This window comes from Dermacentor andersoni, chromosome 6 (genome assembly GCF_023375885.2).
Source record: "Dermacentor andersoni chromosome 6, qqDerAnde1_hic_scaffold, whole genome shotgun sequence".
NCBI lineage: Eukaryota > Metazoa > Arthropoda > Arachnida > Ixodida > Ixodidae > Dermacentor > Dermacentor andersoni.
Window position 1 is genome coordinate 166075260 of NC_092819.1, and position 16707 is coordinate 166091966.

At 43.9% G+C, this 16707-nt stretch overlaps 1 protein-coding gene across 4 annotated transcripts in view; it reads left to right on the top strand.

Moving 5' to 3' along the window:
- Positions 1-16435, top strand: part of LOC126523402 (cyclin-dependent kinase 8-like) — a 275486-nt gene extending 259051 nt beyond the window's left edge. For all 4 annotated transcript variants that reach the window (XM_050172023.3, XM_050172024.3, XM_050172025.3 and 1 more), the window contains one exon: positions 15659-16435. In XM_050172023.3, the coding sequence (XP_050027980.1) occupies positions 15659-15775 (117 nt within the window). In that variant the 3' untranslated portion in view covers positions 15776-16435. The remainder of the gene's footprint in view (positions 1-15658) is intronic.
- The last annotated feature ends 272 nt before the right edge of the window (positions 16436-16707 follow it).

Genomic DNA, 16707 nt, shown 5'->3' on the forward strand with positions numbered 1-16707 from the left:
AACACACCTCTTTGACCTCTGCTTCACATGGATGGCACCTGCAGACTGACTCACCTGGAGGAAATCTGCAGTCGCCTTTTCCTGTCCTCCTCTTCAATCTTCGTCTTTTTCTCTAGCCTTTTCATCTTTCCTGTCTTCTTCTCACTTCTTACTTCTGAATTTCCTGGCGGCAAGGGTTAACCGTGTGTAGTATATCCAGTCTTGGTTATATGCATTATTTTATAGTGGCGGTGCATAGCTGGCGTGTGCAAGTTGCTCAGAAACTGTAGCGTCCCTTTGTTGGGCTCGGGGGTGGGTGGCTACCACCACCGCTGAACTTTGAAACCATGTTATGGCAGAAGCTTTCCTGCGACTTCCAGATCGGCCTCTGAAAAGAAGCCGCACCGATGCACCTTTTCAATTTGCCCTCAGAACCGACCTAGACAACTTTCCACATTACCACATCTTGCATAGTGAAGGAACACTATGTGTAAGCTATCCGCTTTCTTGGTGGCGAAATGCCTCATAGAAAAAATTGGAAAAGACTACAAAGCCTCGAAAATGACCAGTGGAGACCTGTTAATTGAATTGAAGAAGAAAGAACAAGTGCAAAAGCTGTCCGAACTCGCCAGTATTGGTGAAATCAAAGTGACAATTTCTCCCCATCGCTCATTAAACACTTGCATGGGCGTTATCTCTGAAGAAGATTTTCTCAGCTTGAGTGACGAGGAACTCCTCGAGGGGTTCCAAGAACAAAATGTGATCAAAGTGCAAAGAATTACAATCCGAAGAAACAATGAACTCCCCACCAAACATGTGATCCTCACATTTGGTACTAGTATTCTCCCCACCTCTCTCGACGCAGGATACCTAAAGATAAATGTCAGGCCACACATACCAAACCCAAGGCGGTGTTTTAAGTGACAGAGGTTCAGACACGCATCACAATCATGTAGAGGCAAAGAAGCATGCGCGAAATGCAGTGCCAACAATCACCCATCAGAAAACTGTAACGCTCCCCCACGCTGTGTAAACTGCAAAGGGGATCATCCAGCGTATTAACGATCATGTCCCTGTTAGAAGAAGGAGAAGGAAGTGGTTGTTCTTACAGTAAAAGGGAAGATCTCATATTTTGAAGCAAGGAAGAGGTTTTCGCTCTTACCTCAAATAAGCTATGCCAATGTGGCGCGGCAGGGGGCAGCACCACGTCGATCTCAGGAGTCTACAGAGGTCACAGTCTGTGGTCCCGTAGCAACTCCATTTGCCCCCTCAGTGGCAGCAGCTAGTGCTACTCCACCATCATCCAAGACGGCCCTGAAGACAGCTGTTCCACAGGTCCCCAGACTAAACAGAACGCCAAGGCCCGAGGCACATGTCTCGCCACCTGGCTCTCGACCATCCAGCACCTCAGAGAAGGCGATGGAGGTCAATACCAAAACCCCGGCTTCATTGACGCCAAAAGAACAGCACTCTTCTGAGCGCTCTAAGAAGGACAAGGTCCTTATAACTATACAGAAAAAGGGACAGGCAACCTGAACGGTTACCGCCCATTAAACGTGTACTGTCCCATATCGCATGTCACCCTTAATTTTTAAGTTCGCAAACATCACTACATTTTTCATTTTACAACCATGGCTTTCATTGTACACTGGAATTGCAGAGGTCTTATACACAATATAGGTGACATCAAAGACATTATCAACACTTTTTCGCCAGTTGCAGTGTGTCTTCAAGAAACGAATCTTGGTCCAAAAATAGTAGCATTCTCAAAGGTTTCACCGACACTCTAGCCGTTTGTCAGGAGGAGTCGCCATAGTCATTCAGGGCGGCACCCCTACACGAAATGTTCAGCTGAATACTTCTTTCGAGGCTGTCGCCGTCACTGTTCTCTCATATAAAATCATCACCATCTGTTCACTTTAAATCCCACCCCATACTCATTTTACTACTAAACAACTGGAAAATCTTATACACCAGTTGCCGGAGCCTTTTATTTTAGTAGGAGATCTTAATGCCCATTGTAGCTTCTGAGGCAGCGATAGAACAGACCAAGGGGGGCAAGTAATCGAAGATTTTATTTTGTCTAATAGCAATATGTCTTTTAAACTCGGGTTCAACAACATATTTTTCACCAAGCTCACGCAAATTTAGCTTTCTAGATTTAGCATTGTGCTCACCGTCCGTCTTTAGCAATTTTAAGTGGGACGTCCTCGACACTTCATATGGAAGTGATCATTTCCCAGCATTTATCAAGCTATCATATACATTACCTACCATAAACTCTAAGCCACGTCGCTGGAAAACACATCTTGCCGACTGGCCGCTTTTTATTAAACATGCAAAACTCGAAGAAGTCTTTTTAAATGAACTCAGCGTAAATGAAATTAATGAGAAGTTCACTGCGGTTTTAATTTCAGCAACAGAAAAGTCAATACCTCAAACATCCAGCCTTGTGAGCAAAAAAAAAAAATTTCCCTGGCGGACTCCTGAGTGTACAGAAACAAAAAAGCTTCAAAATATTGCCTGGGGTATGTTACGAAGACACCCCACCTATACCAACCTTATATGCTTTAAACAGGCCAAAGCAAAGGCACGATTTATCAGAAGGCAGGCAGAAAAATCATCGTGGAAGAAATACGTATCTTCCGTAAACAGTTCAGTCATGTCTAAACGCATGTGGGAACAGGTTGGAAAGTTTCGGGGAGATTACTCACCTTGCACAATACCGTTACACACAAGTCCAGACACACAAACAACAATACAAGAACAGGCAGATATACTTGGCGAACATTTCTGTGATGTATCCAGTTCAGGGAATAATACAAGGGAATTTTTACAGTACAAACAGTCTGCTGAAAAACAGAAGCTGCCCACTACTGGCGTGTCAAATGAACCGTACAATTCCCCCTCTCACACAACAAGAAATAAACAGAGTTCTTTCTGTAGGGAAAAACACAGTGCCAGGTCACGACCGTATTCACTACACCATGCTGGCTCATCTATCTCAGGCATCTGTAGATGCTCTCCTTAAATTTTTCAACATAATCTGGGAATCTAGTATAATGCCCGAAGAGTGGAAAAAAGCAATAATAGTTCCATTTCTAAAATCCGGTAAATCCCCAACACCTGCAAGCAGCTACAGACCCATTGCCCTCACATGCTGTTTGGCAAAATCATATGGAAGCATTATCAATATAAGACTCTCATTTATTTTAGAATCAAGAAACCTCATAGACCCCCATCAATGTGGATATAAAAAGGGTTATTCAACTACTGACCATCTTGTCCGTCTAGAACATTAAATTCGATATGCATTTTTACACAAACAACACTGTCTTGCAGTTTTCTTCGATTTAGAAAAAGCCTATGATACCACATGGAGACATGGAATTTTAAGAGACCTAGCTGTCCTTGGCATCCGTGGCAAAATGCTGAATTGCCTAGTTGATTTTATGTCTAATAGAACATTTCAGGTACGTCTCGGTATGGTACATTCTCATATATTTACGCAGAAAAATGTCGTTCCACAAGGCTGTGTTCTCAGCACGACACTCTTTATAGTAAAAATGAACTCAGTAAGATTATACCGTCGCCTCTTATGAACTCTGTTTACGTAGACGATCTCCAAGTGGCTTGCCGTGCCCTCAAATTTGCTAACCTGTGAAAGGCAGCTTCGAATGGCAAGAAATAAACTTACACAATGGGATAACAAAAATGGTTTCCGTTTCTCCACACAGATAACAGTTACTGTTTTGTTCTCTCAGAAACGAGGGCTACGCAGCGATCCAGTCATAAAATTGAACTACACCATACTGCCGGTGAAACAAGACCATAAGTTTTTAGGAGTAACCTTTGCCACCAAACTTAACTCACATAAAAGCATTAAAGATTAAAGCAAATAAAGCTCTAAATATGCTGAAAGTTTTGTCTCATGAGCACTGGGGTACCGACTGAACGTGCCTTTTACGTGTTTACTGGTCTCTTGTGCGTAGCCTTTTAGACTATGGCTTTGTGGTTTACGGCTCAGCCAGACAGTCCTACATCCAACGACTTGATGACCACGAAGTTCTCCAGGTTGCCAAAAAACCACAACAGTTGGCCCCGTGGTACGATTTCACACACTTATGTGATTGGACGTCAACACATCTAAAGAAAAGAGACATCCCACACGAACACATTATACAAGAATTCCGTGCACTTCAAGACAAATGTCAAAATAACATGCAATATTACACTGATGTCTCTAAAACAAAAAATCACATGGGTGTGGGGGCCGTAACGGAAAATTGGGAAACAAGTATTCGATTGCCACAACACGCCTCTGTTCTCATGGCCGAAGTTTACGCTATATGGATTGTTGTTAAGATTGTCACTAATAAACACAAACATGCACTCATATATGCCGACTCTTTAAGCACACTGAAGGCTCTACATCTGAAATCTGAGTGTGAACCCCTGATAGGAGACATTTTAAACATGGTCGCGCTTAATAAATACGGGAGATCAATCCGCTTCTGCCGGGTACCAAGTCAAGTGGGGATACCGGGTAACAAAGCAGCCGATAGATGTGCATCGATGGCAGCGTACAAAGAGATAACACAACACTTCCATACAAAGATAGCATCCATGCGATTAGAAAAGCCTTAACGGCAAAATGGCAACGCGAATGGGATTGTTGTGCCGACAACAAGCTACATCTCACTAAACCCATAGTTGGCGAGTGGAAGTCATGTTATCATCAGGAGCGGTTCATAGAAGTAATTTTATGCCGACTACGCATTGGGCACACACACCTCACGCACAATTATTTACTTACGAAAGAAGACGCACCAACATGCGAGAAATGTCAAGAGCCACTAACAGTTATGCACTGTTACGTTTCGCCTACAACGCGCGGTAATGCCGGCGCGGATGCAACGGACGCCGGGGCTTTGTTCAAAACGGCGGACATTTTGGCCTGTTCGACGCCGCCGCAACGCCTACCCGCCAAGCGTGTCCAGGCGTGTTTCAGTGCCACGTGTCTTCGTGTGTGCGTGTGTGTGTGTGTGCCCTCGCTTGTCAAAGCGCGGCAGCCGGGGAGCGGAGTTCCCCGAATGAGGAGCCTGGACGTCTCTCGGCTCAACTGTTCACGCCGTCGTGTGGGTGAAGGTTGGCGATGCGTCACTACACTCGGTTCAGCAGGTCTCTCGGCCCGACAGTTCGCGCCGTCGTGGGCTCCTGCTGCGCCGTCCCGTGACCTTCATCCCGTGACCTTCCCTCCTTCCCTTTTGGACCGCGACGCCGAGAGTATAAGAGCAGCTGCCCCCGGACGCCAGGAGAGAGGCTCCGATTTGTACTGTTGAGTTACGTGCTCTCCCGTCTCTCCACTCCGGTCGACCTGACCGGCCGCTCTTTTGCTATGTTAGAATAAACCAGTTGTTCTGTTACCAGTCTTCTCATGCTTTGCCGGGACCTTCGGATGCTTCCAGTGCCCCAGGCCGCCAGGCCAACGCTACCCTTGGGGCTTGCGACCCATTGGCAATAACGGACGTCAGCACCGAGACCCCAACAACTCGGGCCAGCGGTGCGATTCCAACAGCACATATTACTGACATGTACGCATATTGAAACACACAGACGAGCACTTTTGCACAAATTATATCAACTACACATACCTTTGCACCCTGCTCTAATTTTAGGTGATGATCCGCTAGTCCCATTATGTGACGTCCGTAAATTTCTAGATGACACTGGCTTTTTACATAACATATAGTTTACTGACACAGCCTTTTCCTTCATAAACTGGATATTAAAACACCTCGTGTTTGCGCAGCATAGCCTTAGCCGCTTTTGCGCCATTAAACCCCATTTAACTAACTAACCAAGACCAAATTTAGCGAAAACTAATGGTATGCTATAGAAACTCTCTGTGGGAAGGTAAGTATGCTTAGATCATACACAGCCATTGTAAAAAAAAAAAAAAATTATTCAAGTGTTAGGGCGTGTGATATGGCTGGTATAAACTATGCTTCCCAGTGTCCCGACATAGCTGTACTTTACAACAGGTTTATACTTTTTGGAAAGCGGTTGGGAGACATGGTAACTGCAACGTGCAAGAAAATTTTTGCATTCCTGGTCCAGTTAGAAGCGTTGCAAATAATTACTTAGCCGTCGTTTTTGTTTCCCTATATCAGGCGTCTAATATGTTTCAACTGGGTTTCAGTGATGTCCTCAGTGAACTAAACAAGACATTCTGTTTATAATTGGCGAAAATAAAGGGTACGCTGTGGGCAATATGAAGGTAAACTTCAAAGACAGGGGACGAATTATGGCATTTGCAGCACATTACGCATGCAAGCAATCCAAAGTTTTATGAATTTGTTTTGCGAACAGAGAATTTATGCTCTCGCCCTGGGAGAACTGTGAACTCAACCGATATCAAATCTAGCGAAAATTGAGTTGGGGAGGGGGGGGGGGGGCAGGGAGGGAGGGAGGACGCCGTAGTAAATGTTATGGCAAAGTAACGTGCGTTGTTGAATTACTGGCTTTTTAAAAATTTCCTACAACAAGTGCTCCAAAGTATTACTTGTGGGCAACGTTTCAAACGGAATAGTCATATATAAATGGGCAGCTTTTTATAGTATGCAATACAGTCACAAGAAACTGCAACTTTTGTTGCAGCTGTGTGAAAGAAAAAGCTTCGCTGAAGATCAGGTTGTAATTCCCCAAGGTCGCACACATCTGCTGCCTTTCTTTCTTGTGAATATTGCAAGTAATTTATGTTGATTGTACTTCGTTGCGTATAACCTCGACAATACTATTATGTAAACTAGCGATACATTTATGATGTAGACTTAACATTACATACAATTCTTTGTTTTATTGTTAAAATTGTTTGTAACAAATGCACACTTCCTATGGGCACGGTACTGCTGCTGCTGGGCGGGATCCAGGACATCTGTGAGGCACTCATTGCCTTTTGTCCATGTATCATCTTGGGGTTTTACATAGTTGCAAGAAATAGATGCAAATTCAAATAATTTTTCAGGCCCCCATGGCTCACCATGTGTAGTTCATTAATAGGTATATTTCAGTTAAAAATAAGTATAACTGACAGAAGCATTTCCAGACTCTCACTTATTGTAATAGTAATGTGTGTGGAGAGAGAGAGAGGTCAAATCGTTTGTAGTTTGCCCCCACCCCCCCCACCCCCACTAGAGAAATTGTTGGTACACCACTGGGGAGTGACGTTTTCTTTTTATTTATTTTTTGCCGTAGTAAACTCTGAGGTACACAAGGAAAGTCACAGACACACAAAGGTGTGTGCCAGACAGCCATATAGTGTCATGTGATGAGAAGAAGACAGGCTCTGTGAGCATGATTCATCATAATCATCATCATCAGCAGCAGCAGCGGCGGCGCCTATTTTATGTCCACTGCCGGAGGAAGGCCTCTCCCTACGATCTCCAATTACCCCTGTCCTGCGCCACCGATTCCAGCTAGTACCCACAAATTTCCTAATCTCATTGCTCCACCTAGTTCATTCTCTTGGTACCCATTCTGTAACCCTAATGGTCCAATAATTATCTAACCTGCGCGTTACATGACCTGCCCAGCTCCATATTTTTTCTTTTAATGTCATTTAGAATATTGGCTATACCCATTTGCTCTCTGATCCAAGCCTAGCATTCTTCATTCCATCGCTGATTGCGCGGTCCTTAACTTGGTCCCAAGCTTCGTTGTCAATCCCCATATGTCAGCACCGGTAAAGTGCACTGATTGCACAGCTTCCTTTTCAATGATAATGGTAAGCTTTGAGTCAGGAGCTGACAATGTCTGCCGTATGCAATCTGACCCATTTTTATTCTTCTATGAATTTCCTTCTCGTGGTCAGGGTTCCCTGTGATTAGTTGACTTAGGTAAACATGCTCCTTCACAGACTCTAGAGGTTGACTGGCGATCCTGAACTCTTGTTTCCTTGCCAATCTATTCATCATTATTTTTGTCTTCTGCACGTTAATCTTCAACCCCACTCTTACACTCTCTCTGTTGAGGTCCTCATTCGTTTGTTGTAACTCGTCTGCATTGTTGCTGAATAGAACAATGTTATTGGAAAACCGAAGGTTGCTCAGATATTCGCCGTCTATCCTTACTCCTAAGCCTTTCCAGTTTAATAGCTTGAATAGTTCTTCGAAGCACGCAGTCAATAGCATTGGACTGATTGTGTGTCCCTGCCTGACCCCTTTTTTTATAGGTATCGTCCTGCTTTTCTGGTGTAGAATTAAGGTAACTCTAGAACCTCTGTAGATATTTTCCAAGGTATTCACGTAAGCGTTCTGTACTCCTTGATCATGTAATGCCTCTATGACTGCTGGTATCTCTACTGAATCAAATGCCTTTTCATAATCTGTGAAAGCCATATAGAGAGGCTTATTGTACTCTGCGGATTTTTTGATTACCTGATTAGTGACATGGATGTGATCCATTGTAGAGTATCCCTTTCTGAAGCCAGCCTGTTCCCTTGGTTGACTAAAGTCCAGTGTTGCGCTTATTCTCTTGGAGATTATTTTGGTAAATATTTTATTTAATACTGGGAGTAAGCTAATGGGCCTGTAATTTTTGAATTCTTTAACATCTCTGATTATGAACATGATTATGTGCACAAATTGGTGCAAGGGCTCCTAGGGATCCACTGCCATGAGTGCGGTTGTCAATTTGAAGAAAGCATGCAGTTACCGGCACACATTATGGGTGCGTAGAAATCTTGGGGTACCACCGTGTGAACACGGCTTCAATAGTGCTGGGGAAAAAAAAAAAGAGTGTTTAATGCAACAGCGTTAAGGACCCCGTGTCGGAGAAAATCCGGTGTCAGCGTCCAGCGTCGGATGTCGTTTTGGCAAAAACAATTTCAAATCATGCAGGCCTTCCATGTGGCACAAGGAAGTTATTGAACTAATTGAATTTCTCAAGGTAAAATACGTAGAAAAATTGTAGGGTACGGCTTACAACCTACAGACATGATAAGGTCAGATTGTTATTTGAATATACGATAAAGTGTAATTCCGTTACGCTAAACCTAAAAAAAATTAAAAACACAAACCACTTTTCCAGCATTTCTACAATTCATAGTGGCCGTGGCCTCCCAGATTTGCTTGCACAAATCTCAAAGGCCATAAAGCGGCGTGCCCGGTTCCTTGCAACACCAGATGGTGCTCACCTCTGCTGCATTGCTGCCCATGCAAGAGGCCGCGTTTCTACCAGAAAGCTCGCCTTCGTGTTCAGCATTCGCTGCCAGCATTTCCTGGAAAACTTTACGGTTACATAAGCTGCAGGGGCTTATGGGGCTTCAGCCCCCCCCCGAAATTTTTTCTTGCTGTCCATGCATCGCCGACAAAAGCAACCCCCGGCGCCGGAAATCATTCTGGATTTTGTCTAGAGCGTCTTTTTCACGCTCGAAAAGCCATTTCACCGCGAAAATTGCGAACTCGGGCTGAATTTCGTGGCAACACCCATGCACCGGGAATCACATAACGCAAGCAGCCCCATCCGAGCACAAAGTTTCAAGGATGTTTTCATGGTGAACGGGCTCGCCGCGGCATCTCGCGGAGGCCGCGGAATCTACACTCTATCATGGAATTTAGGGAGCCCGTGGATATCAATTCCGAAACTTTATGTGTATAAAGTTCTCATAAACTTTTGATGTGAAAGGTGCATTGACATTTCCAAACGTGTGCTTTAGATTTTCAATTGCGGAACTTTGTAAGTTTAATGCTCCCATAAATCTTTGACGCCAAAGGTGCATTGACTTTTCCAAAGTCGCACATCGGGCCATACAACGAGACAAGCCAAATCAACACGCTATCAGACAAGTTGACAGAGCCCGAAGCGAGGCCCGATGAGACGAAGCGTTGTGGTGGTTCATTCGTGCCGTCATGTCACATAAAAAAAATATCAACATTCTTTTTTCACCTGCGCCAAAGCATCCAGTGATGACACTAAAGCCAGCCAAGGCAACTACGTTCTTATTTATTTTTTCTACTTTGACTGTTAATCGCGAGGACACATTCAGCCTCTTGAATTTTTTTGTTCTCGCTTTCTTACCCGCGCGCTGCCAGAGCCAGCCAGAGCGCATGCGTTTTTCTCGCGTTGCCCCGACCACCGCACAGCGCACTTCGGTGCGCGTTCGGTTTGCTCTGGCCGAGCGCATTTTCGCCTGGCAGAGCTTTGGACGCTATCTAGCTAGCCGACGAGAAAAAGAAACAATGGTCGCTAGCCGCCATCACTGTGGGGACTCGACGGATTGCAGCGCGTTCGCTTGAGCGCAACCTCTCCAGAAAGTCTTGTCTCGCCGGTGTAGGATACCGATCAGTATGCGCATGGTTCTTGGTGGACCAAGCGTCTCGTGTTTTCTTCGATATTCCTTTAATATCCACATTAGTTGCCCAAAGTAGGCATTCGATTGTGACCAACACACCTTGCGTTTTTTTTTTTGTTCCTTACGGTGCCCCCGCTCCACAAAAGGAAAAAAGAAGCGTTGTGGTAGTGCAGCGAATTGTCGCATGGTGAAAGTGGTATTTTGTTACTTCTTTTGTGGAAAGTAATGGGCCATGGGACGCTTCAGCTGCCGGATACTCTTATTATATTATTGCGACAGCAATTATATGGACACTCTATGCGCATTCCTGCCGTCGCCCTCATATTCCGCATAAAGTTCAAGTGCGATAACATCGTGACCCCGCGCCGCATGCTGTATGTGCGAGTGAAAGCGTGTGGGGGGTGGGGGGGCCGACGATAGTGGCTCAATCTTGTGTGCGCAAGGGAGAAAAGTGAGGCTCAAGCGCGCCGCCTTCCGTCGCGCGCGATAAATCGGGGGGAGTGGATGGAATGGGGGCAGGATCTAGGATTCTGTGAATCTGTGATTGCGCAACATGTTTATTTGCCTTGTTTGACGCATTATATACCATGACTTTTTCTTAGATACGTAAATTTATTGGAGACTTACTTATACGTATGTTTAAATGTCTTGTTGCCAGATTTTGTGTATACGTGCAGTGAACTTCGCTTCCAGTGGCACTTTTTTGCCCTTTATCAAGCTGTATCTTCGCATTTGTGTGTTCCATTGTATATTCGCAATTCTAATGTACGAAGGCGAGTCAAATTAAAGTGAGCCTACCCACCGCGCAATTATGGTTCTGTTCACTATCTGCAAGGTCTGCGCGTAGCACACAGGCATCTCTCATTTACAACAGTGACACGCAGGTGTGAGGATAAATGTTCTTTAATGCTCTCATACACTAGGTTGAACATGATTGCGTGCCGCAATGGACTCTCCAGAAGTTGAGCAGCGTGGTGCCGTCAGGTTTTTGACAGCTGAAGGTGTTTCCCAAAAAGAAATTAGTCGCCGTATGGCTGCCGTGTACATGGAACATTGCATTTCATTGGCCACTGTGAAGCGTTGGAACAAACGGTTCAAAGAAGGACGTGAAAGTTGCAAAAGCGATCCCAGACCGGACCAAAGCCATCGTGCACCCGTAACAAAATTGCAAAGGTTGACGAGCTGATGAGACAAGAACGGAGGATAAGCATCGATGAACTGGCAGAGTGTGTGAACATCAGTCACGGTTTGGTTCACGCCATAATTCATGAACATCGCGGTTATCGGCTCTTGTGTGCGCAATGGATGCGCAAGATTTTGAACCACCGTCACAATAAAGAGAAGATCGGCGCTGCCTTTACTCATCTGATCCGGTATCACAATAAAGGTGACGATTTCTTGTCTGCAATCGTGATCGGAGACGAACCATCATGTCACTACTACGAGCCTGAAACACGACGGCAAAGCTTACAATGGAAACATTCAAATTCACCTCTCCCAAAGAAAGCAAAGGCAGTCATTTCCGCCAGAAAGGTGCTGTTGACTTTTATTTTTCGATCGTCAGGGGCCATTACTGATAGAATTTGCTAAATCTTGAGAGACTATCAATTGATTCCGATATTGTGAAACGCCGAATCGGCTGCGTGTCGCAATCAAGAACAAACTACGTGGAAAATTGACGAATGGGGTCATCCTGTTCCACGACAATGCCCGTTCCCACGTAGCTGATGTGGTTAATACAAAACTGGCAAAGTTCAAGCGGGAAACGCTGCAACGTCCGCCACACAGCTCAGACCTGTCGCCTTTACATTTTCCATATCAGCGGCATGCACTGCTTTGCTGGCTTCGAACTGATGTAGTTCTAAAGTTCGTGTTATATATTCTTTACTTATTAAATAGACAAAATACATGGAAGCATTGATATCAGTTATGTTGGGCACAATGTTTGGCACATACGAGCTTATTCTTTTATGAAAAAATACATAGTTTACTTGTATTGACAGTGCTTAGCGTTCAACAATTCGTTTGCAGCATCTTTGGCAATGGCAATGCAGTTATTATTCGTGTATTTGATCCCTAGGCAAATTGTTTAAGAGGAAGCTTTAGCTCGGGCCCAACTCCGACGCGGCCTATACAGATACATGTAAAACGCAGAAACGATTTTCTGAGATAACTCCTGAATCGCTTTTAATGAAATTTGTTGCATTTGGGAGAGTAAGTTAAATTCTAGTGTCTGTTGGAAGCGGAATTTCGATTTAGGGCCTGAACTCTGTTTAAAATATTTTTAAAAATTCCAAAGTTCGCAAAAAAAAAATACGAGCACGAAGTTTACAAATTAATAGCTCTGCATTAAGAACAGATATCGCGGTTCTGTAAACGGCATCCATTACACCATTCAAAGCGGACAAATTATATATGTCAAATTTGTATCTTACTTGAATTGGTTATGTTATGTACAAGGATTCTGCAAAAGCCGTATTTCCATAACACTTAACTTTTTGAGTCTCATGTGTAACATATTAATTTTGTCCGCTGTAGATGTACTATTATGTGCAATTCACAGCATTGTGATATCAATTTTCATTGCTGATTTACACAGTTGTAAACTTTATTGTTTCGTTTTCTGAAAATTTTCGATTTTTGCCGCTTTTCAATAAAATATTGACGACCTAAATAGAAAATTCGAAACAAACAGTCACTAGAATTTAGGTTTTTCTTTTAAATGCGACAAACCTCGTCAAATTTGGTGCAGTGGTTGCCGAGAAAAACGAATTCTCCTTCTACATGTATTTTGATAGGAGCATCCGACCTAATGTTTCCTCTTAAGGAGGCCCACCTGCAATGTGAGCCCCCCCCCCCGAACGGAATTTCTGGCTACGCCACTGATAAGCTGCAGTTGCCGGGAAGCATGAGAAGCAGTTGGGCATCTTTTAATGCTATCGCGTTCCACTCTTAAACGCAAAGCTTAAGCGTCCTCCAAATTTTTGCGTAGGCTGTGTTAAGCCATATGGTACACTTTTGTTAGTTTTCTTCATTTGCTTGTGTTATATGCTTTAATGTTGGGCGAAACGTTAAGAGGCAGGAAGAGAGTGGTGTGGATCAAAGAGCAAACGGAGATGGGCGATATTCTAATTGACATAAAGAGACAAAGAATGGAGTTGGGCAGGCCATGTAATGTGTGGGATGGATAACTGGCAGACCATGAGTTACACAATGGGTGCCAAGAGAAGGGAAGCACAGTCGAGGATGGCAGAAGACTAGGTGGGGTGATGAAATGAAGAAATTTGCAGGCGCAACTTGGAGTCAGTTGGCGCAGGATAGGGATAATTGGAAATCGCAAGGCGGGGCCTTCATCCTGCAGTGAACATAAAAATAGGCTGGTGATATACTTTCCCATTTTCTTTGTACCCTATCTATGACACTAATTTTGCTTTCAATAAGCTTTGTAGTTTTCTTGTTGCTGCAGATGTTTTCCTCTTTAGCTCTGGCGATCATATTTTGTTCATCAGAAAGTCTGTGCATGACCAAAAACATAAAGTGACCAACCACAACCAGCCACATTTTTAAGGGGGGTGTGATGCACAGAGAATGGCCACAGGACTTGCACTTGGCATTGCTGGTCCCTCATTCACCTCCATAAAGAGGTCTTCCAACACTGAGGAAACTTGACATCTGCATCCGGTAGTGTACTCTGTGTCCACATTCACAAGGAAATTGCTGGTGTCACTATTTGTCCAATGTGAAAAAGTTGGCAGGTTGTGGGGCTGTGGTTCAGTAGATTTGGAACTACAGGCTTGGCAAAGCAGTATTTCCGAGGAAGCAAAGGTGTATTTTAGTTGAGGGCATTTTGTTGAGGAGAAGTAGGGCGAGTGGCAAGTTCATCGAGTGGTACCCAGAATCCATTAAGAGTAGCAGAATGAGTGCGAAGGGAAGGAAAATGGGCAGTAGCTGACTACCGCAGCTAGAGTGATGAGATTAGAAAATTGCAGAGTTAGGACAAAGCTGGCTGATGCAGCACACAGGATGAGTAACTAAAAGTCACTGGGACGGTCCTTCATCCTGCAGTGGGCAGTTGTGCTATTGCTATCACCACTTTTGTGCATCTACATAAATGTACATACTTGTATATAAACGTATTCCACATAACAATATTGACCTAGAAGGCACCTGAACTGAGGTGTGTCATCTTGAAGTGGTGCAAATGGTGGGATGAAAGAAAACAGTGGTACAGCTCAGCATCCTTCTGTTGCTCTCTGTCTTCTTTTTGATTCTGTTGTTGATGCTCTTTCAAAGTGTCAATATCAACAGCTGCCCTAAACTTTGCCACAAGAAGGAAGTGGCATCATCGTGCAGTTGACGCCTAGGATAAGTAACACTGATCTACAAATGCAATTGCACCCATAAATAATGATATATGGATTTGAGGCCTTGGCTGAACTGCTAGAAGCAGTCAGGGCCAGTGCTTGGCAGTCACTTGTGTTCCACAAACAACAAATTTAAGAGTTACAGTAATTTTTTTTTTGCATAATTAGGCAACTGTCATGGTGTTGTTCTTTGCAGTATATTGAGTACCACATTGTGCTGTTGCATTTTGCTTTCATTTCATACTTTCGGGATTAGAAAGGCGTGGCTGTTATGTGTCGCTTGCAGGACTATCATTCAGCAATTAACTTTTGCGTGCTTTGAGTCTACCTCCTAAGTTTCTTTGTATCACTACCTCCTTTGTGTCACTGTAAGGTGAATCTGTCATTTAGGCACTTTTCTGCATAACTCCAGTTATATTTTCACAGTTGCTTCATCTTATGCAACATGTGACTTTGTGGCTTGCTGCTGGCGAAAAAGTGGAAGAGGCACTTCTTGAACATTGCCATTTACATAGCACATTTCTGCACTGTGCATGCTTATGTCTAGTGGCCTTAATTTTTGAGACATTTTTGAGACTGAGTGTTCTTACTAGACAAAGTTCTTGCCTGAAATGTCTGCATGGGAGCTATGTTTTGCTGCAGGTTGTATTGGGAGAATTTTATGCATTACAGGGCCTTTTTTGTGTGCTCTAGCTGTGCAACAAGAAAAACATGAATTTACTGCTCAGTGCAAGTGGGTGAGCAAGGAAAGCTGCTACAGGGGGAATTGGTGTTGACATCTGAATACTTGGCTGTCATAACAGTTGTCTTATCCAAGTGCCAACATATGACGTGTACAGAGTTAGCTGTTATATGTGTGGCTGCCTGGGAGTGTAGGATTTTGTTAGCATAATTTTCTTTCCCCATAAGATTGCTGTAGTCATGGCACTTACTGTGATCTCTCATCTCTTTGTTAACGTAGACTCACAGTAGCCTAAGCTCCGGTGTGCCACCAACCCAGCCACCAGTGTTGGCATTCACCTCAACGAGCGGTACCACCCAGCCATCTGGCGCGCCCACCTTTTCTCAGCGGTTCTGACAACACCAAAGCACTGTGCTGCCTGGGGTGGTGCGATGATGGACCTCTTGAGAGAGACTCTGTTAGGTTTATTCTAATTGTTTCTTTGAGCTGATGGGTCCCCCTTTTTTGTCTGTTGTCCGGATGTGCTCTAGACATTTTTGTCCAATGTGAATGAAGTGCATGGAAATTGACAGCCTCATTGTGATCACTTCTCTGCAACTCATTGTTATCGTCTACCACACTGCAACATGTAGTATGTGTCCGTCTGCAGCAGAGTGATTGCTGCATGTATTAATTCATGGAATGGAATTTTGGTTTCTGAGCTTGTCAAATGCCAGACTACCAAGCACTCTCTGGAGTTCCAACGAAGTCTTAATAAGGAGGATGTGCAGACTGCCGGAAGTTTATCATGCTTTCATTGTGTAAACACCAGAAATTGTGATCACGGCAATCCCTGCTGCAGTGAGAAGTGCCAGAGGATGAAAGTAGAATGTCACAACTCACATATGCTGTGTCCTAGTTGTTAGAATTTCACTACATGCAAATGTTGGGAAAATTTGCTTTGCGTGAGGCATTTTTACATGGTACTGCATACAGTTGGATTTCATTAGTTGAAACCTGACATGAATTTGTTTGTTGGTCGAATTATTGAACAGACAGAATAAATAATGAAATGCCGATGAAGTTACTGTCATCTTGCTCACAAAAATAACTTGCAACCATCTGCTTGGAAGTAAAGCCGTATAGTGACACTTTGAGCCCTATATTTTTTCACACAGTAGACTCTTTAAATGGAACCCAAGGGACCAGGGAAATGGGCTCTATTTAGCAGGAGTTTCATTTACCGAATGACTGAGCTTAGCTTAAGATACACGATGCATTTTAGGAAAGGCAGGTACTTTATTGCTAACAGCAGATAACAGGTGTAGCAGATATGATTACAAAGCTGC